We start from the raw sequence: 26,798 nt of genomic DNA, 5'->3' as shown, positions 1-26,798 counted from the left end.
TATATTTATGATGAGGGTTTTCTGTTTCTGTCTCATGGGAGGAGGAGAGAGGGAATAGGTGAGAGAGATAAATGCTTATGGAAATAAATAAGTAACTGGATGGATGAATGGAAAAGTATATGTAGATAGATATGTAAAGAGATATGCATACATATATTTATATATGTATGTATTTTGTATTTTCAAATTAAGAGAAGTGAATCCCCAAAAAAAGATCCCCAATAAGAATCTGTTCCCTAACCCCCAACACTACTACTTTCTGAATAAGAATTCCATGAGGAGTGTTATTCAACCATTTATGATTCGTCAATACCTTCTATGCTGCGAATGTCATTTTTCCACAGTTCCAAGTGGGAAGCCAGTTCCTTGGCTTCTTCAATAAATCTTTTCCATGACTTGGTGCTGTACTGTTTCCACTGATCCCATTCAGATAAATACTTGACTTGGGCCTCCTGAATTTCCCTAGGTTAATCAAAACAGTAACAATATAACAGAAAGATTACTACATTTCGAACTAATAGCTATAGCTGAGGAATAGCTACAGAACATATACATCTGTATTTATTATCCCCCCCTCTAAGCACTATTTCCAGATAGTATTATACAGGAATATGGTCCAATAAAATACATACATATATTGTATTTTCAAATTAAAAGAAGTGTCATTCCCCCCCCAAAAAAAATCCCCAATAAGAATTTGTCCCCTAACTCTAAATATGGTCCAACCTCTTTTCTTAAAACAAATAGAATAGCATTTTTTTATGTTTAAACTGGTTTAAATCCATTCTAGCTGATAAGGCAGTATTCACAAAATTTGGAGCATTTGAAACAGGCTGGGATATCTGAAAGTTTGTCAGAAATGCCAGGATGTCAGCAACTTCTGAGTAATAAATGAATTACAAGGATAAGATAGGACAGTTTCTTTCATTCAACAAATATTTATTGAATGCCTGCATATGTAGGATTATGTAGGAATATAAAGATAGATAAGATAATGTATCAACTGGTATTCTATCTAGTAAGGGACATGTAGTTAGAGTTTGGGGCAAAAAACTTAACTTTGATTAACTTTGATTCTCAGGCTGATTTCATCCCTCCTTTTAAAAAAAATGTTTAGAAGAATTGCCCATTTAACTTATATTGGATTTCTTGCTGCCTTGGGGAGGGGGCAGAAAAGGAGAGGAGGAGAAAAACTTGGAATATAAGGTTTTGCAAAGGTGAATCTTGAAAAACATCTTTACATGTATTTGGAAAAATAAAATACTATTTAAAAAATAGGAGTATTTAGAAAAGAAAACTTGAAACCCAAGAAATCAAGACCAGACTGGAAAGCCACTCCTAGAGGTAAGCTGCATGCCAAGAGATAAGCCATCATAGTTCATCAGAAGATCCAGAGTAGAGATTTTTAATCCATTTTAATCCAATTCATTGTCATGGACTCCGCTGGCACGCTGGTGAAGTCTATGGACCCATTTTTTGAATATTTTTAAATGCATAAAATAGTTATAAAAAGTTTTTTTTTAAGATCACAAATTCCAGATTAGAAACTTCTGCTCTACTAGATTCCAATGTGTTCTTCCAGTCTTGACTTTACATTCATATTCCTAAACACTGCTTTTAAGTTTGCTTTCTTGTAGAAAAGTACCGTAGTATATTTATTTACAGGCCAATTCATTTAAATTATTAGAAAGTTCAAATCTGCCTTGATGCATATAGCTATGTTAATAAAAATGCAATTAGCTATGTTAAAGATGCTTTAAAACTTTAGCTCTCCAGATTTTTTCAAATCCATGTACCATAAAAATATATGAAAAACATTTCTCAGGATTCTTCCCTTTCACAAGGTAAAATTTAAAGGGCTAAGAAGAGTGTGAGGATTTTAAAAAAGCTGAAAATCTACCAAATATATTGACATCTAAACATATTCTCTTGATACGTAAAGAAACTTTATTCCAAGCTCGGGTAGGATACTAAAGTTGGGGAACATTATTGCCTTACCCATTACCAGAGGTTCCAACAACATCTAAACAGTATTCTCCCACTTCAGAATCTCAAGTTTGTTTTATTGAGCCCATTATAAAACAGACCCTTTTAAATGGGAAGGGAGGGGATAAACATTTAAATAGTTTCTATCAGTAAAAAGTCTACAAAAGGCTTTTGACAAATATTATCTCACTTGATCCTCACAACAACTCTGTGAGATAGGTTCTGTTATTATCCCCATTTACAGATGAGGAAACTGAGGCAAAAAGAGTTAAGTGACTTGCCCAGGCTCATGAAACTGGTACCAGAAGCCTTCTGATCTTCTAGGGCTAAGTCATCTGGATTCAGCACTCTAGCCACTGCCACTAACCTGCCTTAATTTTAAAAAATACTATTAATATTCAGTAATAGGAAGATATTCTTCAATTCAACTTGAAACACACAATTGAGTGGGTGAGATAAAAAATTTTAATAAGACACTGTCTCCATGGGGTTTGCATTCTATGTGGGGCATATAGCATATACAAATAATGACAGAACAAAAAATACATGGAAAATAGATAGGCACAAACAAAAAGTTCTGTGAGGTCCAAAGGGGAATGATAATTACTGGACTTGAGGTTCTGGGAAAGCTTCCAGAGACATCAACTTCAAATCTCTCCTCTGATGTTTATTAGCCGTATAATACTGGGCAAGTCACTTAACCACTGCCTGCCTCAGTTTCCTCAACAGTACCAAAAATACAACTTGTTATAAATATAAAATGAGATGTTTGTAAAAAGTTTTGCAAACTTAAAACACTATTTAAATCCATTATTCTTATTATTACTATTATCATTAAAGAGTTGAAATTTAAATCATGGGCAAAAGTTCCAACAGTGAAGGGAGCATTTTAGACAAAGAAATGACACATGCACAGAGACAGAAAACTAGAATACAGAAATGACAAGGAGGAAGCAGTTGTAGTTCATGGAAAGAATAATAAATTTGAAGCTGGAAGACCAAAGGTTCAGATCTTTGCCTTACCATTTATTATCATGTTAATGTAAACCCTAAACCAGCTCATTCTATAAATGCTAAAATGAGCTCATCCTGTTTATGTTATTAATCATAATCACACCCAAAAGATCAGTTTTCCTAGACTGTCCTGTTAACATTTTTTAAAAAATTATTTATTTTTAATACACATTGCTTTAGGAATCATGATGGGAAAGAAAATTCAGCATTTATGAAGCATTTACTATATATCAAGGTTTTTTTTTTACTCCCTATGTTCAAGGAATTTTAATTCTACTAAGCACTGGCATAGGTCCTCACAGAGTAGGTACTTAATAAATGCTGATTGATTTCTAAGGGCAGGACCCATGTCTTATACTTCTGTAATCTCCATTAATTCCTCACACAGATGGTAGCTGCTCCATAAATATTTGTTGAATGAAACTTCACACTCCATGACATTGTCTCTTAACACGTTCTGCATGTTAAATTGCTAAAAAATGACCAAACCTTAGTCTCCTCTTCTCAGAGATATTCAATGCATATTTTCTGATGGACTGGCTCCCAAGGTGTTCCCTCTCTGATTTTCCTGTTTCCAAATAGCTCCTAATTTCAGAGCTGGCTGGCTTCAGCAAAGTGCCTCCTGATTTATCCCTTGAAATAATAGAAGTTCTTCTTCGAACAATGGACCGGTAACTGGGCAGCTCTTGAAGGAAGCTCACAGTCATTGAAGTAAGGAGGTTATAATCCAAGAAGCTGTCTGTATACATATAAAGGAAGAGAAAATATCAGCATCAAATGGGAAGTGACAATTATGGTATCACCATAATAAAATAATGGGGCAGCAAGACAAGCAGAAGGGCATTCATCTTCCTGAGTTCAAATCTGGCCTCAGGAGCTTACTAGCTATGTGATCTTGGCCAAGTCACTTAACCCTATTTGCCTCAGTTTCTTCATCTGTAAAATAAGCTGGAATAAGTAATGGCAAATCACTCCAGCATCTGTCAAGAAAATCTCAAACCAGGTCATGAAGAGTTAGATACAAATAAATAACAACAAAGTTTGCAATGTCACTTGTTTAGGTCTGTGACAAAGTCATATTGATCTTATTTGTTTATTTTATTGGGAAGAAATAATAATAAGTCAACAAAAGTAGCAGTTGCAAAAACAGTAGTAACAGCTAGTATTTATATGGCGCCTTAAAGTATACAAAGTATTTTTTCATTCATGATGCTATTTGCTTCTCACAATAACCCTACATATTTATTAATCCCATTTTATAGATAAGGAAAATAGGTTAAAGACACTGACCTGCCCAGGGTCATTTAACAAAATTTTGGTCAAGATTTGAACTCAAGTTTTTTGTTTCCACTTCCCACCCTCTATCCACCACTCCATGCTGTTTTATCCAAGGAGGAAATGAAGATCTCATCATACACTATAACCAGTCTTCAAAAAAAAAAAAAAATTCACTTCCTTGGATCAGTGACAAAGTAATATTCATCTCATTTAATTTACTTATTGAGGTGGAAGACAGAGCAGTAAACTCACTTATAATAAGTAGATTTATTTTTTTTTATATATAGAACTTTCTCAGAACTATAATAGTCTACTGTTGGAGTTTGGGACTAGTAATAAATAGTTTTGTGATGTTGTAAAATAAATTAACTATCTTATGGGGGAGGTATTGTAAATATTATTATCCCATTTTACTGATAAGGACACTGAGACTCTGAAAGATGTGACTTCTTCATGATGACACAACTAATGATTTTGAGTAATGTTTCAAATATAAGTTTCCAGAAAGCAAGACTTGTCTCCCACAAGACTTGGTATGATGTCCAGGTTCTTTGACTACTTGTGTGACTCTGGAAAAGGCATTTAATCTCCTTTCTTTCTCATCTGTCAAATAAAGATAATTAATTCTTGTCTAATTATTGATTTCTGAGAAACACAGAAAGACTTCCATGAGCTGATGTAGTATAAAGTGAGCAGAGAATAAGATACACAATTACAACATTGATGTAGAAAGCAAAACTAAAAATCAGAATCAGGATCAATGCATTGACCAACCTTTACTTTAGCATATAGATGATGAAATCATATCTTCTTCCTCTCCCCTGACAAGTGAGGTGACTCATATGTATGTTCAAAATGAGACAAATTTGATCAAATTCCAGGTAAGTTTATTTCACCTAACTGAACTTCTTTGTTACAAGTTAGATAACAAGTTTTTGTTTGGGGGAAGTAGGCAAAAGGTTGTCGTAATAAGTGTTGTTGGAAAGTTAAAGGCATTAAAAAAAACAATAATTTTTTAAAAGATTGAGATAATGTATATAAAACCAGTTTGAAAAGCAAAAAGAACAAGATAAATGCATGCTGTTAGTTATTACCATTTAAAATCACAGTCATATATCAACTATGGACTTAGGGATTCTTTTCCAAAGATCTACTCATTATGCTTTCTTTTAGCTGGCACATTGAGACATCAGTCATATTTACCAGCTGGCACTGTTGCCTGGTATGACATATACACAAAAATGAATTGTGTTCTGTCTGGTGCCTTTGCTACAAAAAAGGGACCCAGCTTGCTCCATAATGGAGCCAAGCTCTGAGGACAAGCAATCACTTCCCTACATCTCATGAAACAAAAGAGCTTTATTAGCAAAGAAGAGAAGTCTTTACATAGGAAGCAGAAACTACTCAACAGCCTTGCTGCCAATTTTCTTCATCAGAAACATATAAATAGCTTTCCCTCTCCAAATTTCACTGGAAAAGACAAGATAGAGAAATGCTTAAGTGTTTCTGTTATAAAAGGAATAAATAAAATACTTTCCCTTCTACAAGAAGCTTTGCTGATCTCCTTAATGTTAGTGCCTTTCCTCTGTTGATTATCTCCAGTTAAATGTGCATATAGTTTGTTATTTGCATATTGTCTTCCCCCATTAGATGGAGATCCTGGAAGCAGGAAAGTTTTTGTCTTTATTTGTATCCCCAGAACTTAGCATATGCCTGGCATATAGAGGACACTTGATAAATGCTGACTGACTTGACTATCTTGATTTTTCATATGATAATCTGGAGGACAGGGTACTTAAGTAACCTACTCAGGATCACATAAAAAGTAAAAGTATACAAGTATTACATATTGTAGTGGATTTAATTGGGAGTATAATGGAAGTTTATATGTATTAAAAATAAAATATATCTTTTTTTTTTTCCTGAGGCATTTTGATTTAACTGACTTGCCCAGAATCACAAGTGTAGGAGGCCAAATTTGAATTCAGTTCCTCCTTACTTTAAGGCTGATGCTCTATGCACTACACCAATTACCTGCTCCTAAAATATACCTTTTTAAAAAATAGAGCTGAAATTATGAGCCAGATCATCTGACACCTAAATCCAAATCTCTCTACACTATTAACCTTTTTTGAAGTTGATTAGTGTTGCTCAATTTCTGACAATATATTTTTCCACAATCTCCAACACCTTGACTATTTCTTCTCCCCCAAAGTAGGAAAATAAAAATTGAAGGGAATTTTGGCAATCTGACAGCAAATCATTTGAGGCTGTTCCAGAAAAGATAAAGAGGCAAAGGATATAAAGACAGTTTTTTTTTTTTTAATGCAAGCTATCAGCAGCCATATGAAATTTGCTCCAAATTAATAAAAGGAAAAATGCTAATTAACTCTTAAGTTCTACCTTATGCCCATCAGATTGGCAACAATGCCCATCAAAAAGACAACAGAAAAGGAAAATGACAACATTGGAGAGGCTTTAAGAGAACAGTCACAAGGATGCACTATTGATGGAAATGTGAATTTGTCTAAGCATTCTGGAACTCTACTCAAAAAGTCACTTAACTGTGACCCAGTGATATCACAAATGGACTTGTAGCTCAATGAGATCAGAGAATGAGGAAAAGGATCCATACATAAAGTGTTTATGTAAATACCTTTTTCTCATAGCAAAGAACTAGAAATAAAGTGATACCATCAATTGAGGAATGAAGATAAATACATGTGATTTAAATGGCTGTATTTAAAAAATCAGCATAAGAGATAGATTCAGACAAGCCTAGGAAAATTTGTTTAAATTAATTTAAAGGAGAACAAGCAGGACCAGAATAACAATATCTATAATAGTTACAACTTTGTAAACACTTTAAAAGAAAAAACAATTTGAAGGAATTCAAAACTCTGGTCAAAGCAATGAACAAGAAGCTCTGTGCTAAGCACATAGCGAGTAAGCATGTGTAAAAGTTTGTTTTTGCCTGTGAAATGGCATGAAATTGATGAGGTTTAGTGCAGGGCAGAGAATTGTGGGAACCCCTTCTGGTCGGTGCAGGTCCTTCGTAAAAGAATTTACGAATCCGAAAAGTTAAAGTGGCAAAAAGAAATTTATTGGCACTGGAAAGTCAGCTTTTGATAGGAGGCGGACTTACTTAGTAGCAAGGTCCTGACAGAGAAGTAAAAATCTAGCAGAGGAATCCTGGCAGAAAGATAAACAAGGAGTGTAGAGAAATCATGTCAGAGAGATAAAGAGGGGTTAACGCTGAACAGAGAATTTCTTCTCAGTGGGCAGAGGGTACTCGAAGGCAGCTCTGCCAAGGAGAGAAAGAGGTTTCTTGGCATGGCATGTCCTACTTTTGGTCCTCTGCAAAGAAGTGAGCTAGCAAATGTCTATTTTTTCTCACCTGGAGCTAGGGGTTGTTTGAGTTGAAATAAGACTGAAATCTTCAAATTAAATAGAAGTTTTGATTGAATGAGATTACTGCCCCCAGGCCTAGATGTTCAGTAGAATGGCACAGCTTTACTGGGAATGGTTGAGCCAATTTTCAGCTGGATAGAAATCTAGATCTCTGGCTTGGGCAAACTGGAGTGGTCCAGGACTCAACTATAGTCCCATCAAGATAAACAGAATGAAACTGTGTGGAATGCAGAGGTAAGGTGAAGAACTTACAGGGATGTGTAAATTCTTTTTCTGTATTTTATTTTCATTATTTCTGTGTTTCCCTTATGACCTGCATAATATATGCAAGCCCATATTTACTTGAGCCTTGGCCAGCTATAAACATATTTACTTAACCTGAGCTGATGACATTTATCAGTATTTGACATTTATCAATATTAAGTCTATTAGCTTGATCACTGTCTGCTTAAAGCCTGAAGATCTGATTTTGTTTCCTAGAAATCAGGTGATTTGGGGGAAACAGAAACCTTCCATTCCAATCTCTCCAGATAGCAATAACCAATTAGATGCCTCCCCCAGCCTCCACACCAATGTTCTCTTACTTGTGATGTAATTTCTTGTATAAAGGCTGTCTATCTTTACTACTTCTTTAGCCCTCCTACCAAGAACTTTCTCTTTCCCTTATCTCTTGTTAGAACTGCTCATCCTCATTAGGATTAATAAATAACCTTCCTGCTTTCTACTTTGAGTGATCTCTGAGTAGTCATTTTGGGGTAAGGGTCTTCTACATCCCACACAGGTTCCTGAAGCCATAATAAAATAAAAATCACAATATTTTATGTTTGTTTCAAACTGTATACTTCTTTTTTTTTTTTTTAATAACTTTTTATTGATAGAACCTATGCCAGGGTAATTTTTTACAGCATTATCCCTTGCATTCACTTCTGTTCCGATTTTTCCCCTCCCTCCCTCCACCCCCTCCCCCAGATGGCAAGCAGTCCTTTACATGTTGAATAGGTTACAGTATATCCTAGATACAATATATGTGTGCAGAACCAAACAGTTTTCTTGTTGCACAGGGAGAATTGAATTCAGAAGGTATAAATAACCTGGAAAGAAAAACAAAAATGCAAGCAGCTTATATTCATTTCCCAGTGTTCTTTCTTCAGGTGTAGCTGCTTCTGTCCATCTTTGATCAATTGAAACTGAATTAGTTCTCTTTATGGAAGAGATCCACTTCCATCAGAATACATCCTCAAACAGTATCGTTGTTGAGGTATATGATGTTCTCCTGGTTCTGCTCATTTCACTTAGCATCAGTTCATGTAAGTCTCACCAGTCCTCTCTGTATTCATCCCACTGGTCATTCCTTACAGAACAATAATATTCCATAACATTCATATACCACAATTTACCCAACCATTCTCCAATTGATGGGCATCCATTCATTTTCCAGCTTCTAGCCACTACAAACAGGGCTGCCACAAACATTTTGGCACATACAGGTCCCTTTCCCTTCTTTAGTATCTCTTTGGGATATAAGTCCAGTAGAAACACTGTTGGATCAAAGGGTATGCACAGTCAAACTGTATACTTCTTAAAGAATAGTATAAAAGAAAGCAAATACTGGTTGGAAGCTATGATTTCATGTCCTAGCTTTAATTAATTATGAAACATTAGGTAAGTCATTTAGTCTCTCTTACTTCCTAATTTTAAAGATGAGGAATTTGTAACCACATAGTGTCTAAGGTTCTTTTTAGCTCTTAAATCTTTAATCTTATGATCTCATTTGACTCTCACAAACAAAATGAGAGCTAAGGCAGATATTATTTTAAAATACTTTATTATTATAAATTTAATATTGCATTAAATATGCTTTATGAAAATATATACCGGGCATGTCAAGTCTCAGTACAATTTTAAGGTATTAAATTTTTAAACTGCATAAAGACTTTTGAGGCACTCTGTAGTTAAATTAATTTTAATATATAAGTTATTACTTTCCCTACCCTCTAAGTCTCTATCAGGATTCACTGTGCATTCATTCTTCTTAACTTTTTTTTTTTTAATATATCTGTAGTTTTTATGTACTATGTTCTAGGAGATCTGCTTTTATCTACATCATTATTTCATAAAGTACTTAGAAAACTGCTTTATATTTCTGACACTTATTCGTCTTAATTAAATTATATGTGAATGTACTATAATTTATTTAACCATTCTTCCACTATTGGACATTTAAAATAGCTTTTAAGTTGTGTGTGTATGTTTCAAATGATAAATAATTCAACTCTGAAAATAAGCAGGGCTCACTCTTTTATTTTTTTTATTACATTGTCAAAGTATATTCCTCAACAATAAGATTATTGAGGTAAAGGCAAAGGCAATATTATTATCCCTGATAAACAGGTGAGAAAACTGAAGCTCAGAATGGGTTAAATCCAAGATCATACATTGGGTTAGTGGCAGAGCCAAGACTAAAATCCAAATCTCCTAACAGTTGGTTCAGTGTTCTTTCTATCCTATTATAATGAAAAATTGGTCATAGGTCACCCACAGAATAATCATGCTGGCATATATGAATACTAACATTCATTCCTGGGCTATGGCCTCACAGGATCATAGATTATCACAGATTTGATGAGTCTTTGAAAGGAGTCTAGTTCATAATGCATTTAGTCCAGCTCCTTCATATCAAAAATAAAGAAATCTAGGTTTGAGAGAGCTTAAATGACTTTACCAATATCATATAGGTAGTAATTAGCAGAAAGGGGATTAAAAACCCAGTCTCTGAATCAGAATTTACCATTCTTTCAACTATAACACATCTTTACTCCTAAGAAAAAGCCATTAGATGGTTCTTGTCTTTAGCCTCTTCAAAACCTATTATCATCTATATAGTAGGTGCTTAAAAAGTGCTTACTGAATTAATGAATTTAGCAGGTAAAATGCCCAAAGCCGCAAAAATAAAATGTGTGTGTGTGTGTGTGTGTGTATCCTTTGATCCAACAATAACACTACCACCTCTGCAGCCCAAAGAGATTTTTTTAAAAGGGAAAAGAACTAATGATGTCGGAAAAGAGATAGTAGCATACTTTTTTTTTTTTTTTTTGGCTGAGGCAATTAGGGTTAAGTGACTTGCCCAGGGTCACACAGCTAGTATTAAGTGTCTGAAAACAAATTTGAACTCAGGTCCTCCTGACTTCAGGGGTGATGCTCTTTCCACTGCACCACCTAGTTGCCCCTGGTAGCATACTTTTAAATTTTTTTCTTTATTTTTCTTTAGGGTTTTTTTTAAGTCTTTTTAAAGTTTAGCTTAGACTAAATATGACTATAATGGAAATTTTAAATAACTACACATGTAAAACCTATATCAAATTGTTTGCCTTGGGGTGGGGATGGGAGGGGCAGGAGAGAGAGAGGAAAAAGGGAGAAAATTTGGAACTCAAGATTTTAAAAACAAATGTTAAAAATTATTTTTACATGTAACTGAGGGAAAATAAAATACTAAATAAATTTTAAAAAAAGAAATATCAGGCAGAATGATTTCAGAAAAAAAACTGGAAAAACTTTTGTGAATTGATAATGATCAATTTAAAAGGGAATGATAAAATGAAGAAGAACCAGAACATTCTGCACAATAACAGAAATTTTGGACAATGATAATTGTGAATAACTCAGCAATACAATGATTCAAGATAATCCCAAAGGATTCACAATGAAAAAAAAAAACTATCTGCCTTCAGAGAAAAAATTGTTATTATCTGAATAGAGACAAAGCATATTATCTTCCTTTTTTTCCTTCTTTTCTTTCTGAGTTTTCTTGTATAAAATGACTATTATAGAAATGTTTCATATGATTAAGCTTATGAAAGGGAAGCCATTCCAGGAATGGAAGACAGCCAGAGAAAGTTCTCACAAGATTCTAGAATCTATTCATCTTCTAGTCTTTGGCTTTTGTATGTGTCATGGACCACTGGAGCAATTATATGAATGACTCAAACTCAGGTCACAATCTAATGGGGGGAAAACCATGAAACAAATATTTACAAACAAGCTATGTACAAGATAAATGAGAAATAATTAATAGAAGGAATGCACTAGAAAGAAGAGGGTTAGGGAAAGCTTCCTGTAGATGATGACATTTTAATTGAGACTTGAAGGAAGACCCGGAAGTTAGTTGGCAGAGTTGAGGAGGTAGATGAATGGGGACTGTCAGAGAAAATTCTTGGAGCTGAGAGATGGAGTGTCTGTCTTGTTTTAAAATATCTCACAGTGTTAGCTAAACAAGAATATATATTAGGGAATGTTAAAAAAAAAATACAAAAAATGTATTTGCTCCTAGGAGGAAACCACCAAAATTATTGAATGGGGTGTTATGTGTGTGACATTCACAATAACTGTCTCAAATTATCAAGAAAGCTTTTTTTCATCCTTTGCCTCTATTTTCTCCCCTTTTATTCAGTTCTTAAACTTTGCCACTCATCTTCAGATTCCAACACTGACCTGAAACTGAAAGGATAGCCTAGCTGCTAAATTCTTTTTTTCTTCTTTTTTTTTTGTCATAGGTTTTTTAAGTTTATATTTTTCCTTAAAATTTTTTTTTTACTTTTCCTCCTATTATATGTAAAAGCAAATTTAATAAAAAAAAATTTTGAGTTCCAAATTCTAATTCTAATTCTCTCTTTCTCTCCTCCCTCTTCCCTGAGATAGTAAGCTTTCCTTAACCGCTTTTAATATTAGAACCTTCCTTGTGAATTATTTCCTATTTATCATGTATATAGTTCATTTTATATATACTTATTTGCATGTTATCTCCCCCTTTAAATTATGAACTCCTTGAGGGTGAGCTGTCTTTTGCCTCTTTTCTGTATCCACAGCACTTAGCACAGTACCTGGAACATAGTAGGTATTTAAAAATGTTTATTAATTGATAGGAGTTAGAAAGCTCTTTTAAAAAAAGAGGCAAGCTATAAGCACTTTGAAGTATTTTAATAGCTATGAAAGATACAGGACTACCTAAAGAAATAGCAATAAAAGTAATAAAGTGGAGAAAATGAGATTTTCCCTCTGCTCTCCCTTTTCTCTCCTCCTATACTCTTTATTTTTAAAACCCTGGTCTTCACCCCATTCCTTTTTCCACACTCAATTCAATAACTGGCCATTGATTAAAGGATTATTAGCAATAATTTACATGTGCATGTCTTTATAGATTACAGCATTAGACTTAAGTAGTACTTTTAAAAAGTCAGAATTCTCTTGTCTCACAACTAATTTTAGAACCCAATCCGGTGTGGACGTGACTTGTGCTTAACATAGGAGGGCCTCAGATAGAAACAATGGGCTATAAAAAGTAACGAGATGACAACAAAGGTTGCAAAAAATGAAAATACATTTCTTTTCTTTGATCCTCTTCCTTCTAATTGGGGGGGAGGGGAGGAAGAGAGTGAAGAAGAGAAATAAACAAAAAGAACAAAGGAACTAACTGAGCTTCAGTTGGTGAGCAAAACTGATACCCCACCCAGACTCTGACTCGACTCTGACTCCTCTCTCTCTGTCTGTCTGTCTGTCTGTCTCTCTCTCCTCTCTGTCTGTCTGTCTGTCTCTCCCCGTTTCACTCTCCCTCTCTCTCTCTGTCTGTCTGTCTGTCTGTCTGTCTCTCTCTCTCTCACACACACACACACACACACACACACACACACACACACACACACACACAGAGTTCAAGAGAAAAGAAGAAAGATCAATTTGGATAAGGGGAAATAGTGGGACTGGCAAACATCTGCTTGAGTGTTTAAACAGAATGGGGCTGCAAAAGGGTTGAAAATCGCTAGCTAGATTTCCTTTAAACACAAAGGAATATTAAAAGGCTTCAGATGTGGAAAATTGACTCAGATGGGTGGAGTTATTAGGTGAGCATGAAAAATTAGAGCTTCAGGGCAAAAACAAGCTTTTCATATGAATTTCAATTTAACCTTTATTTACCATAACTAGACTATGGGGTACTAATTTAATCTATATGAAAAAGGACAAAATGTCCTTATTATCCCTAGTGATCATAGATTCAGGAACTGGAAACCTAACATTAAGTTTCATTCCTAACCAATGGCATAAAACTTCACTTCTCTTAAAATCTCAGGATTCCAACTCCTCCTTTCTACTACCCCACCCCTGCAGGCAGAACAAAGTTATTTTGCTTGTGTTTTTTTTTATTAATAATCTAAGATGACTAGATTTATAATATTCTGTTGTTTTCCAGTCTATAGCTTTGGAAAATAAATAGAAACAAAAAACTTCTATTTCAACTAATCTATGGGTCAAAATTTGGATAATGAATTTTCCAAAGTGATTTTAAAAAATGTATCAAGTTCTATGTTCTAGTGAATATTCTAAGCACTATCAATATAATTAATAATAGCCAACACTTAGTATTTTAAGCTTTGCAAAATTCTCATAGATATTATTTTATTTAATTCACACTCTAAGTGATAAATGCTATCACTATCCTGATTTTACAAATGAGCAAAGTGATGCAGACAAGCAATTTGCCCAGTGTCATACAGTGTTTGAAAGTAGATTTGCTAAAATGCTTAGTCCACTGCACCGTCTAAGCTACTAGCAAGGAAATAACAGTAACATAATACAAAGAACATATATTACATCAAATTAGATTTATACCAGGAATGCAGAGTTGGTTTAATAATAGGAAAGCTTACAAGCATGACTGACTATATCAATAACAAAAACTATTATTTCAACAGATGCAGAAAAAGTATTTGAGAAAATACATCATCCATTTCTGGGTTTTTTTTTTTAAATTAGAAAACACAAGGATTAATGGAATTTTCCTTTAAACGATAAGCCAAGAGTAAGCATTATCTATAATGGAGAAAAGATTTTCTAATAACATCAGGGGTAAAGCAAAGATTGCCATTATCACCATTACTATTCAATACTACACTAGAAATGCTTGCAATAGAATTAAATCAAGAAAAAAGAGATTAAAGGATAAGTATGGGCAGTGAGGAAACAAATCTAGCACACTTTGCAACAAACCCTAAAAACTTCATTGGCCGCTCTTAGGGATAACTAAAAAGCTAATCAAAACAATTAACTAGCATGTCTGCATATTACCAACAAAACCAGAGAAATACAAAGAGAAATTCAATTTAAAATAACTACAGGTAGCATAAAATATTTGAAAAGCTTCCTACTGAGACATACATAGCAATCATATGAACATAAATAATTACAAACCATTTTTCATACAAATAGATCTAGAAAAATGGAGAAATAATCATTGTTCATGGGTAGGTTGAGCCAATATAATAGAAATGACAATACTACCTCAATTAATATACTTCTTCAATTTCATACTAATCAAATTACTAAAGAATTACTTTACAGAACCAGAAAAAATGACTCAATCCATCTAAAACAACAAAAAAGAATCTGTTTTTTAAATGGGAAAGAGGACTAGCAGTACTATATTTCAATCTACCCTACAAAATTGTATTCATCAAAAAAAAAATTGATATTGGATAAGAAAAAGCGGTGTTACTCAGTATATCACATGTTTGATGTGTCTGATAAATTCAAAAATCCCAATTACTTGTAAAACTCAGTATTTGCCAAAAAAGAGAAAAGTTGGAAAAACTGGAAAATAGTTTGTCAAAAACTAGGCATAGACCAACATTTCATGCTATATACCAAGATAAATTCAAAATGGATATATGATTTAGAAAAAGTGAAGCACGAAAAAAATTACCTTTCAGATTTATGCATAGGTGAATAGTTCATGACTAATCAAGATATAGAGACATTCACAAGAAGTAAAATGATTAATTTGATAATATAAAACTAATTTTTTTTTTTTTTACAAATTAAACTAATGTAGCTAAAATTAGAAAGTAGAAAAATGAGCCAAAAATCTTTGTAACAAGTTTCTCTGATAAAAGTCTAATTTCTCAAATATATAGAGAACTGATTTGCAAGAAGAGGAGCTATTCCCTGTGGTATTTTTTTTCTTTAAAATATAATATAATGGTTCTCTCTGGGAGCAGGTTTCTCTGGGAGGTTTTCTGGAGGCAGCCTTAGTTTCAGTTAAAAGTAATAATCACCCAAATGCAGCCAGGTGCTAAAAGTTCAAACGTTTATTTCTTATCTCTTTCCTTGGGCCCGGTTAGCTTTCTTAGAGGCTTCTCTCTCTCCTTGGTTCTAAGAGTTCTTGCAGCTTTGTCCTTTGTTTCTGCCTCTGCTTTCTTCAGCTTCCAGCCAGCACAAAGGTGGAAGATGGAAATTAATCTGTCTTGCCTCTGAAAGAGGACTTCTCTCTGAAGTCACTTGATGCTCCCCTCTCAATCTTTTCAGCTGAACTCATGACTGAGCCTCTGTCCACTTCTTATATACCATCTCCCAAAGGTTAACTCCTCCTTCTGGAGGCAGGGATTAAGGAAGGGTGAATTTACAAAGTTACAAAGTTAACTTTTGTGAATCTCCCATACTTGTGAACTCCAATGAGTACTTAAATACTTCTTGCTTATATGAGCTCTCTAAAGGTGTGAACACAAGCATTGTTTCTATCAGTTCCACTTAGTACCTTGTTTCTTCTGGCCCATAACATCTCCTTGTAAGATCAGATCAATCATACTGAACAATGCTAAATTAGATAATTATTGTCTCTATCAACTCTAATGACTTAACACTTTGTAAGGATTCCAACAATTCCCCAATTGATAAGTGGTCAACATATATGAATAGGCAATATTGGGAGGGGTGGGGAGAAGGGGGGATCAAAACTGTCAATAGCCACATTGCTATACATCACTAATTAAAGAACTGCAATTCTGAGGTCCCACTTTGTATCCAATAGAGTGGTTAAAATGTCAAAAAAGGAAAATAACAAATGCTGTAGGAGACATAGGAAAATAGGTACAATAGCACACTACTGTTAGAGTTGTGAACTAATCCAAGCATTTTGGAAAGAATTTTGAACTATTCTCCAAAGTTATTTAACTGTACATATCCTTTGACCTAGTGTCACCACCTAGTGGTGCCACTCCTAGGTTAATACTACAAAGTCTTCAAAGAAAGAGGAAAGAGGCTGATATTTTCTTTTTTATATATATTATTATAGTTTTTTACTTACAAGATATATGCATGGGTAATTTTTCAGCATTGACAATTGCAAAACCTTTTGTTCCAACTTATCGCTTCCTTCCCCCCACCACCTCCCCCAGATGGCAGGGTGACCAATACATGTTAAATATGTTAAAGTATATGTTAAATATAATATATATATACATGTCCATACAGTTATTTTGCTGCACAAGAAGAATTGGACTTGGAAATAGTGTACAATTAACCTGTGGAGGAAATAAAAAATACAGGTGAATAAAAATAGAGAGATTGGGAATTCTATGGGTTGGTTCACACTCATTTCCCAGAGTTCTTTCACTGGACGTAGCTGGTTCTATTCATTATTGAACAAATGGAACTGATGTGGTTCATCTCATTGCTGAAGAGAGCCATGTCCATCAGAATTGATATAGTATTGTTTTTGGAGTATATAATGATCTCCTGGTCCTGCTCATTTCACTCAGCATCAGGTCATATAAGTCTCTCCAGGCCTTTCTGAAATCATCCTGCTGGTCATTTTTTACAGAACAATAATATTCCATAACATTCATATACCACAATTTATTCAGCCATTCTCCAACTGCTGGGCATCCACTCAGTTTCCAGTTTTAGCCACTACAAAGAGGGCTGCCACAAACATTCTTGCACATACAGGTCCCTTTCCCTTCTTTAAGATCTCTTTGGGATATAAGCCCAGTAGAAACACTGTTGGATCAAAGTTTGATAACTTTTTGAGCATAGTTCCAAATTGCTCTCCAGAACGGCTGGATGTATTCACAATTCCACCAACAATGTATCAGTGTAGGGGCTGATATTTTCAAAAATTTTTATACCAGCTCTTTTTGTGTTAGCAAAGACTTGGAAACTAAAGGAATGTCCAACAATTGGGGAATGTTTGAACAAGTTGTAGTATATGAATATGATGAAACACTACTATGCTGTAAAAAATGATGAAGGGTATGATTTCAGAAAAATCTGGGAAGAACTGATGTAAAATGAACTGAGCAGGACCAGAAGAACATTTTTATACAATCATAACAGCATTAAAAAGATAATCAACTTTGAAAGATTTAGTAATTCTGATCAATACAATGTTCCATGAAATAAGCTATCTGCTCCAGAAAGAAAACTGATGTACTTGAGTGCAGATTGAAGCATATTTCCTTCTATTTCTTTCACTTTTTTTGGCTTTTTTTTTGTTCTCACAACACAGCTGATGCAGAAATTTGTTTTGTATATCTATCTATATATATTTGTAAAGAGCCTTATTTTTTCCTGCCTTTTCACTGAAAAGGTGGATGAGGTAAAGAATTTGAAACTGAAAATAAAATTTAAAAAATTAAATAAGATAATAATTTTAAAAATATAAATTCTTTACTTTATAAAAAAGGCAAACTGTAAGTAGTTAGGAGTATTTAACAGCTTGTACTTAAGAATTTGCAACTATTTTCATATTTGATCCTAAAAACTCTGGAACATAGGTGCTATTATTATCCCTATTCTACAAATTAAGAAATTGATGCAAAAGGAAGCTAAATAACTTTTCCAGAGTCACACATCTACTAAGTCTGAGGTTGGATTTGAATTCAAGTATTCCTGACTCTAGGCCCAGTGCTCTTATTTACTGTACTATATTGGGAGATTTCTATATAAACTCTATTTCATTCTGTTCTTGTTTGAATGCAGAAATATTTATTAACTGATGTTTTTTCATATAAAATAATTTTTTTTAAGTCATTAGAGAATAGATTTCACTCATTGCTTGCCATCATATGACTCTCTGTAACTTTCTCATTCATCATAGTTCTGCCAGAATAAATCTACCACTTCATGACTTTTCCAACATTTTAATACGCCTATACCCAAAGGGCTACAAAACTGTGAATACTTTTTGCCATTACTGGGCCTATATCCCAAAGAAATCATAAAAGAGGGGAAAAGGTCCCAAGTGGGCAAAAATGTTTATAGCAGCTCTTTTTGTAATGGCAAGGAACTGGAAACTGAACTAGAAAGTGATGTCCATCACTTGGAGAATGACTGATTAAGTTATGGTATATGAAGGTAATGGAATATTATTATTCTAAAAGAAATGATTAGCAGGTTGATTTCAGAAAAGCCTGAAAATACTCAACTGATGTTGAATGATGTGAGCAAAACCAGGAGAACACTGCACACAGTAACAAGAAGATTATGTGATGATCAATTATGATATATTTAGTTCTTCTAATTTAGCTCTTCTTGGATTTGATCCAAGACAATTCCAATAGACTTGGAATGGAAAATGCCATCTGCATCCAGAAGGAGAACTATGAAGACTAAAAATGGATTGAAGCATGCTATTTCCACCTTTTTTAATTGTTGCTTGCTTTCTTTTTCTTGTGTTTTTTTTCCCTTTTGTTCTGATTTTTCTTTCACATGACTGATATGGAAATCTGCTTAAAATGATTGCTTATGTTTAATCTAAAAATGTTTGCTGTCATTTGGAACTATGCTCAAAAAGTTATCAAACTGTGCATACCCTTTGATCCAGCAGTGTTTCTACTGGGCTTATACCCCAAAGAGATACTAAAAAAGGGAAAGGGATCTGTATGTGCCAAAATGTTTGTGGCAGCCCTGTTTGTAGTGGCTAGAAGCTGGAAAATGAATGGATGCCCATCAATTGGAGAATGGTTGAGTAAGTTGTGGTATATGAACGTTATGGAATATTATTGCTCTGTAAGGAACGACCAGCAGGATGAATACAGAGAGGACTGGTGAGACTTACATGAACTGATGCTAAGTGAAATGAGCAGAACCAGGAGATCATTATATGCCTCAACAATGATACTGTTTGAGGATGTATTCTGATGGAAGTGGATCTCTTCAATAAGTCAGAAACAGCTATACCTAAAGAAAGAACACTGGGGAAAAGATTAGGTTCACAAGACAGAATAGTCAACTATAGCAATCTAGTGTTTGAAAAACCCAAAGCCCCTAACTTCTGGAAAAGAATTCATTATTTGATAAAAACTGCTGGGATAATTGGAAATTAGTATGGCAGAAATTAGGCATGGACCCACACTTAACACCATATACCAAGATAAGATCAAAATGGGTCCATGACCTAGGCATAAAGAACGAGATTATAAATAAATTAGAGGAACATAGAATAGTTTATCTCTCAGACTTGTGGAGGAGAAAGAAATTTGTGACCAAAGATGAACTAGAGACCATTACTGATCACAAAATAGAAAATTTTGATTACATCAAATTAAAAAGCCTTTGTACAAACAAAACTAATGCAAACAAGATTAGAAGGGAAGCAACAAACTGGGAAAACATCTTCACAGTTAAAGGTTCTGATAAAGGCCTCATTTCCAAAATATATAGAGAACTGACTCAAATTTATAAGAAATCAAGCCATTCTCCAATTGATAAATGGTCAGAGGATATGAACAGACAATTTTCAGAGGATGAAATTGAAACTATTACCACTCATATAAAAGAGTGTTCCAAATCATTATTGATCAGAGAAATGCAAATTAAGACAATTCTGAGATACCACTACACACCTGTCAGATTGGCTAAGATGACAGGAAAAAATAATGATGAATGTTGGAGGGGATGTGGGAAAACTGGGACACTAATGCATTGTTGGTGGAGTTGTGAACGAATCCAACCATTCTGGAGAGCAATCTGGAATTATGCCCAAAAAATTATCAAATTGTGCATACCCTTTGATCCAGCAGTGTTTCTATTGGGCTTATATCCCAAAGAAATACTAAAGAAGGGAAAGGTACCTGTATGTGCCAAAATGTTTGTAGCAGCCCTGTTTGTAGTGGCTAGAAACTGGAAAATGAATGGATGCCCATCAATTGGAGAATGTCTGGGTAAATTGTGGTATATGAATGTTATGGAATATTATTGTTCTGTAAGAAATGACCAGCAGGATGAATACAGAGAGGACTGGCGAGACTTACATGAACTGATGCTAAGTGAAATGAGCAGAACCAGAAGATCATTATACACTTCAATAACGATATTGTATGAGGACATATTTTGATGGAAGTGGATTTCTTTGACAAAGAGACCTGAGTTTCAATTGATAAATGACGGACAAAAGCAGCTACACTCAAAGAAAGAACACTGGGAAACGAATATGAACTATCTGCATTTTTGTTTTTCTTCCCAGGTTATTTATACCTTCTGAATCCAATTCTCCCTATGCAACAAGAGAACTGTTCGGTTCTGCAAACATATATTGTATCTAGGATATACTGCAACATATCTAACATATAAAGGACTGCTTGCCATCTAGGGGAGGGGGTGGAGGGAGGGAGGGGAAAAAAATCGGAACAGAAATGAGTGCAAGGGATAATGTTGTAAAAAAATTACCCTGGCATGGATTCTGTCAATATAAAGTAATTACTAAATAAAAATTTAAAAAAAAGAAAGAAAGAAAGAAAGAAAGAACACTGGGAAATGAATATAAACTGCTTGCATTTTTGTTTTTCTTCCTGGGTTATTTATACCTTCTGAGTCCAATTCTCCCTGTACCACAAGAAAACTGTTCAGTTCTGCACACATTTATTGTATCCAGGATATATTGTAACCTATTCAACATGTAAAGGACTGCTTGCCATCTGGGGGAGGGGGTGGAGGGAGGGAGGGGAAAAATTGGAACAGAAGTGAGTACAAGGGATAATGCTGTAAAAAATTACCCTGGCATGGGTTCTATCAATAAAAAGTTATTTAAAAAAAAGGAATAGAGGGTATATATATATATATATATTTTAAAAATGTTTGCTGTCTTGGGGAGGGAAGAGATAAAGGAAGAAGGGAGAAAAAAATTTGGAACTCAAATCTTACAAAAATGAATGTTAAAATGAGTTAATTCAAAGCAATTCCAATAGACTTGTGATGGAAAAAGCCTTCACATCCAGAGAAGACTTTGAAGACTGAAGACTGTGGATCACAGTATACACAGCATTTTCACCTTGGCGGCTGTTCTTTGTTTACTTGGTTTTTTTTTTTCCTCATTTCCCCCCCTCTTGATCTGATTTTTTCTGGCACAGCATGTAGAAATATGTTAAGAAGAATTGCACATGTTTGGAAGTGCACCAATATTGGATTACTTGCTGTGTATAGGAGGAGGGAGGTGAGGATGAAGAGAGAAAAATATGGAGCAAGATTTTGCAAGGGTAAATGTTGAAAACTATTTTTGCATTTATTTTGAAAAAAAGGTATAATTATAAAAAAAGAATTTTTTTTTGTTGAATGTTGAAAATTATATTTACTTGTAACTGGAAAAAATAAAATACTATTGAGAAGAAAAAAAATAGAAAAACATTTTAAGACTTCTAACATTTGACTCGTCAGTTCTATGTTATCCTGGATACTCTTCTCTGGACATGCTTTATTTAATTAGTGTTCCTCTAGCTGTAGGACATCCAGAACTGAACTGACATTGTAGACATGACCTAAGCAATGAAGGGTAGAAGATTAAGCTGCTTTTGTTCTGAATATTTTATCTCTATTGAAGCAACCTAAGATTGCACTTGTACTGGCATAACGTCATGCCCTTGGTTTTTATGGAACTTGATGTTTTCAAACCATCCTACTAGGCATTCAGGTCTTCTACTCATAAAGGACTTGTTTTGGTAGGTCCAACCAAATCAAACACCATCAGCCTCATCCTCATGGTTAACTTTTATTTATGTTTACCAATGTCTTAAGTGCTTTACAAATATTTTCTCATTTGATGCTCACAACTACCCTGTGAGTTGGGTGCCATTATATATTATTTTATCGATGAAGAAATTGAAGCAAAGAATAACTTGCTCAGGGTCTCCCAGCTACTCAGCGTTTGAGGTTGGATTTGAACACGGATCTTCCTGACTTCTACCTACTTAGTGGCCACATAGAACATGCAGTTCGTCCCCAATCTGTATCTGATCTTCTATTTGTATCATTGAGTTTGAAACCTAATTTGAAACCTCTAAACAAAAGTACAGAAATTTAACAAAATATGACTGGATTGTATGAAAATTTGATAATGATGAAAACAGAGAAGCATAAGGAGATTCCTATGAACTTATGTATGCAAAGTGAAATTAGTAGAAACTAACAATGAACACAGTGATTATAACAAAAATGAAAAAAAAAATCAACCACAAAGCAATAGAATGCTTCCAAATTCATAATAATTAAGCTAGTTCCCAGAGAATGGATATAAAAGGCTTAAACCCCATGCTTCTTTGCAAAGATGGGTGGAACTATACAAAATAGCAGACTTTTCCAATATAATGGTTAGTTTTCCTAAACTGTTTGTTCCCTCTTTTTTATTCTTTTGTTTGCAGTATGACTCTCTGGGTAGAAGAGGGATACATTAGAAAATACAGATAATATGAAATAAGAAACAAAAAATAGTTTCAATCCAGAGATCTTAACATCCTGTAGCCCAAGCAGAAAGGAGTAGTGTGTTTAATAGAAAAGCGATATAGATGTGGGGCCAAAGAACTGTGTTCCAATCCTTTTTTTTTTTTTTTAAATAACTTTTTATTGATAGAACACACGCCAGGGTAATTTTTTACAGCATTATCCCTTGCATTCACTTCTGTTCCGATTTTTCCCCTCCCTCCCTCCACCCCCTCCCCCATATGGCAAGCAGTCCTTTACATGTTGAATAGGTTACAGTATATCCTGGATACAATATATGTGTGCAGAACTGAACAGTTTTCTTGTTGCACAGGGAGAATTGAATTCAGAAGGTAGAAATAACCCGGGAAGAAAAACAAAAATGCAAGCAGTTTATATTCATTACCCAGTGTTCTTTCCCTGGGTGTAGCTGTTTCTGTCCATCTTTGATCAATTAAAACTCTCTTTATCGAAGAGATCCACTTCCAACAGAATACATCCTCAAACAGTATTGTTATTGAGGTATATAATGATCTCCGGCTTCTACTCGTTTCACTTAGCATCAGTTCATGTAAGTCTCGCCAGTCTTCTCTGTATTCATCCTGCTGGTCATTCCTTACAGAACAATAATATTCCATAACATTCATATTCCACAATTTACTCAACCATTCTCCAATTGATGGGCATCCATTCATTTTCCAGCTTCTAGCCACTACAAACAGGGCTGCCACAAACACTTTGGCACATACAGGTCCCTTTCCTTTCTTTAGTATCTCTTTGGGGTATAAGCCCAGTAGAAACACTGCTGGATCAAAGGGTATGCACAGTGATAACTTTTTGAGCATAGTTCCAAATTGCTCTCCAGAATGGCTGGATATGTTCACAATTCCACCAACAATGTATCAGTGTGTTCCAAGCCTACTTACGAGAGTCATTTAAGCTTTATGGACCTTCATTGTGAAAAATGAGAGGAATGTATTAGAAGACTATTTACTTAAGGTATTTTCCTTGTCTAAAACAATGGCCTTTGCTTGTACCTAGCTCTCAGGAAAAGCCAAATATCCTTTTGGACCTTAGTCCTGCAGACAAATTCTTGCCCGGTCTCTTGTTTCTTTTTTGAAAAGCCAAAAGATAATCGATGTAAACAGATAACAAAATCAAATTGGGGAGCCTTGTTTTACAGGAATGCAAACCCTCTTGGGGTTTAAATAACAGGAAACATATATGATGCCGAACCAAAAGGATTTGATATTCCTTGGACATTCTGAGCAAATCTGAAGAAACTTTCCAAAATACATTAGTGAATCATATTAAAAACCAACCACATCCACATATGGGCAGTGATAACAGAGAATATGGCAAGAGTTAAGCTTTATAGGTAATCAATTTCATTATAAAATCGATTTCAGAGATGTAAGAAATATAGTCCTACAGTTGCCAACATTTTTGTAATATTAATAACAAAATCACATCATTATAGTGTTTTAAGATTTACAAAACTTTTCCATTACTCTTGCCTCTCTCCCAATTTTCTGAAACAGGTCATGCATAATTATCCCCATTTTAAAGATGAAAAAATTGAGCATCAAAAGAGGTGAATCGTCCATGATTACACAGCCACTAAATTATTAGGTTATTCTACGTACTAAAATAAATGAAAGACAAAAAGTTTTGACAGACTACTCTCTTAATATCTAAATATCATGTTTAAATTTGTCGCTTTTTCCACAGTGCATAGGAGATGCCAGAACTCAAAACATAATCACCATTAAATTAGTGAATTTTCCTAAACAGTAACAGGAATAATAAAAACCAGAAAAGACTTAAAGTGGTTTATTGAACCCTTAAATCTCAAAGGGCATCCATGTAGTACACAGAATACACAAAGCTCGAAGTTATCTCAGAACTTTGGGACCCAGGACTCAAGTATTAGCTAAAAAACCACCTTCAGTAGGTGGCCTTTCCCTTGGTCCTGCTGCTAATGTCTACTTCCTCTCCTTTCTCCCCCCCCCCCCATTGGAAAGTAATGGACTCCAAATATATCTTGTATCAACATAGGACTAATTTATAGTTGTCTCGCTCTTTACAATGTTAATTCATAAGTCTTTAAGAGGAGGAAGGGACTGGTTTTTTTTTTTTCTTTCTATTTCCAGAGTTCAGCACAGTACCTAACATACAGTAAACACTTTAATAAATGCTTGTTGACCGACTTCTAGGTCATTTAGAATGTTTCAATATTTGGATCTGTTTTAAATCATGCTGCCCAGAATTGCTGGCCATTAACAATGATTTCTAGTCATTTTGAATAAGTAGTTTATGTAAATGAAAATGTTCTTACCCGGCAGAGACAAACTTGCAAATTAAGGACGGAGCAAGATACATTTGTTGTAACTAATTTTGGCTAGCAAGATTAAAATGTTAGGTGGCTACTCAGAAACTCCCAAAACTTTCCCGCAATTATCGAGATTTTGTATTGAGGAAGGACCCGTCTAAAGCCAAAATATCCTTTTTTGGGGACAGGTTGGTCATCTCTGGTCATTCTAGTCAACGTTCTCATCACAGCACTTAAAACTTAAACGCCCCACATAAATGAGGATTTTCAGGCAAGTAAAGACTTCCAGTATCGATGGCTGGTCTGAGATTACACTTTGACTAAGTGTGAGATTTAAGACTAAAGAATTTAGCATTCTTAATTCCCAATTCCCAAAGGAAAGGAAAATTTCCTTTTCAATTATTCCACGCTGTCTGCTTCCTAGCTCCAAGTTGAACATGGATATTTTCATCCAGTTAAGTTTTTCAGGAAATGAGCTCCTGGAGAAGATAGGAACAGTTCAGCTACAAGACTGATCCCAAACTTCCCGATGCCTGGAAGATCCAAAATCCTAGAAAGATTCCTTCCTTCTCTTCTGAAATCTCATACAAAGAGGCAAGCATACAGTTGGAGAAGAAGCTATAGTTTCCCAAGATTCAAGAAGTATCTACCCTCCACAAGTCTCACCCTTCCCGGTGTCTCCTCCCCAGCGTGGGAACCAGTTGCTGGGGTCGGAGGGGAGCTGCCCATTCTTTCTTTGGGAATCTCCTAAAACTCATTCTTTCTGCGACGGTGCAGCCCAGAACCCTGTTCTCCCCTGCCCCCTTGCTTACCATCTCTATTGCCGTTCCAGCTCAGCCGGCTAACCGAGCTAGTGTCACTCATGGCTGCGCGACTGTAAAGAGGAGATGGAGGAGAGAAAAAAGGAAAAAGAGGCGAAGTAGGAGACAGCTCGGGCTGCGGCCCAGCCGGGCTTCCCCGCCCCGCTAATCCAGGTTCCGGCCGGGGACGTCATAGTCAGTGGGAGGGCACTCACTGAATCTGGGCATTCGGAGGAGGGGCTGTACTCCAGGACTGACTTTCGGCTGCCTCTTATTTTTGGGGAAGGAGGAGTATATCTATACGGAGCCAACGACGTGCGTCTTGAAGACCGAAGTGTTCGGGATTTCCGGATTGTTTGGGCAAGTTAGGAGAGGTGAGGAGTGAGAGGCATAGTGCCTTAATGGGTAAGGGATTTTTCATCAGGTGTGGCAGAGAAAGGTAACATTGGGGAATGAGAATA

At 35.0% G+C, this 26,798-nt stretch overlaps 1 protein-coding gene across 1 annotated transcript in view; it reads right to left on the bottom strand.

Annotated features, from left to right (window-relative positions):
• TMC7 (transmembrane channel like 7) overlaps positions 1-26,565 on the bottom strand; it is a 62,523-nt gene extending 35,958 nt beyond the window's left edge. The window contains exons 1-3 of the mRNA XM_052001772.1: positions 26,350-26,565; positions 3,490-3,739; positions 314-462 (exon numbers count right to left, since the gene is read on the bottom strand). Of these exons, the coding sequence (XP_051857732.1) occupies positions 314-462; positions 3,490-3,739; positions 26,350-26,401 (451 nt within the window). The 5' untranslated portion in view covers positions 26,402-26,565. The remainder of the gene's footprint in view (positions 1-313; positions 463-3,489; positions 3,740-26,349) is intronic.
• Positions 26,566-26,798: the final 233 nt, after the last annotated feature.

The sequence above is a fragment of the Antechinus flavipes genome, chromosome 1 (genome assembly GCF_016432865.1).
Source record: "Antechinus flavipes isolate AdamAnt ecotype Samford, QLD, Australia chromosome 1, AdamAnt_v2, whole genome shotgun sequence".
Classification (NCBI taxonomy): Eukaryota; Metazoa; Chordata; class Mammalia; order Dasyuromorphia; family Dasyuridae; genus Antechinus; species Antechinus flavipes.
The sequence above is the reverse complement of the archived record's forward strand: the minus strand, read 5'-3'. Positions and strand labels throughout refer to the sequence as shown.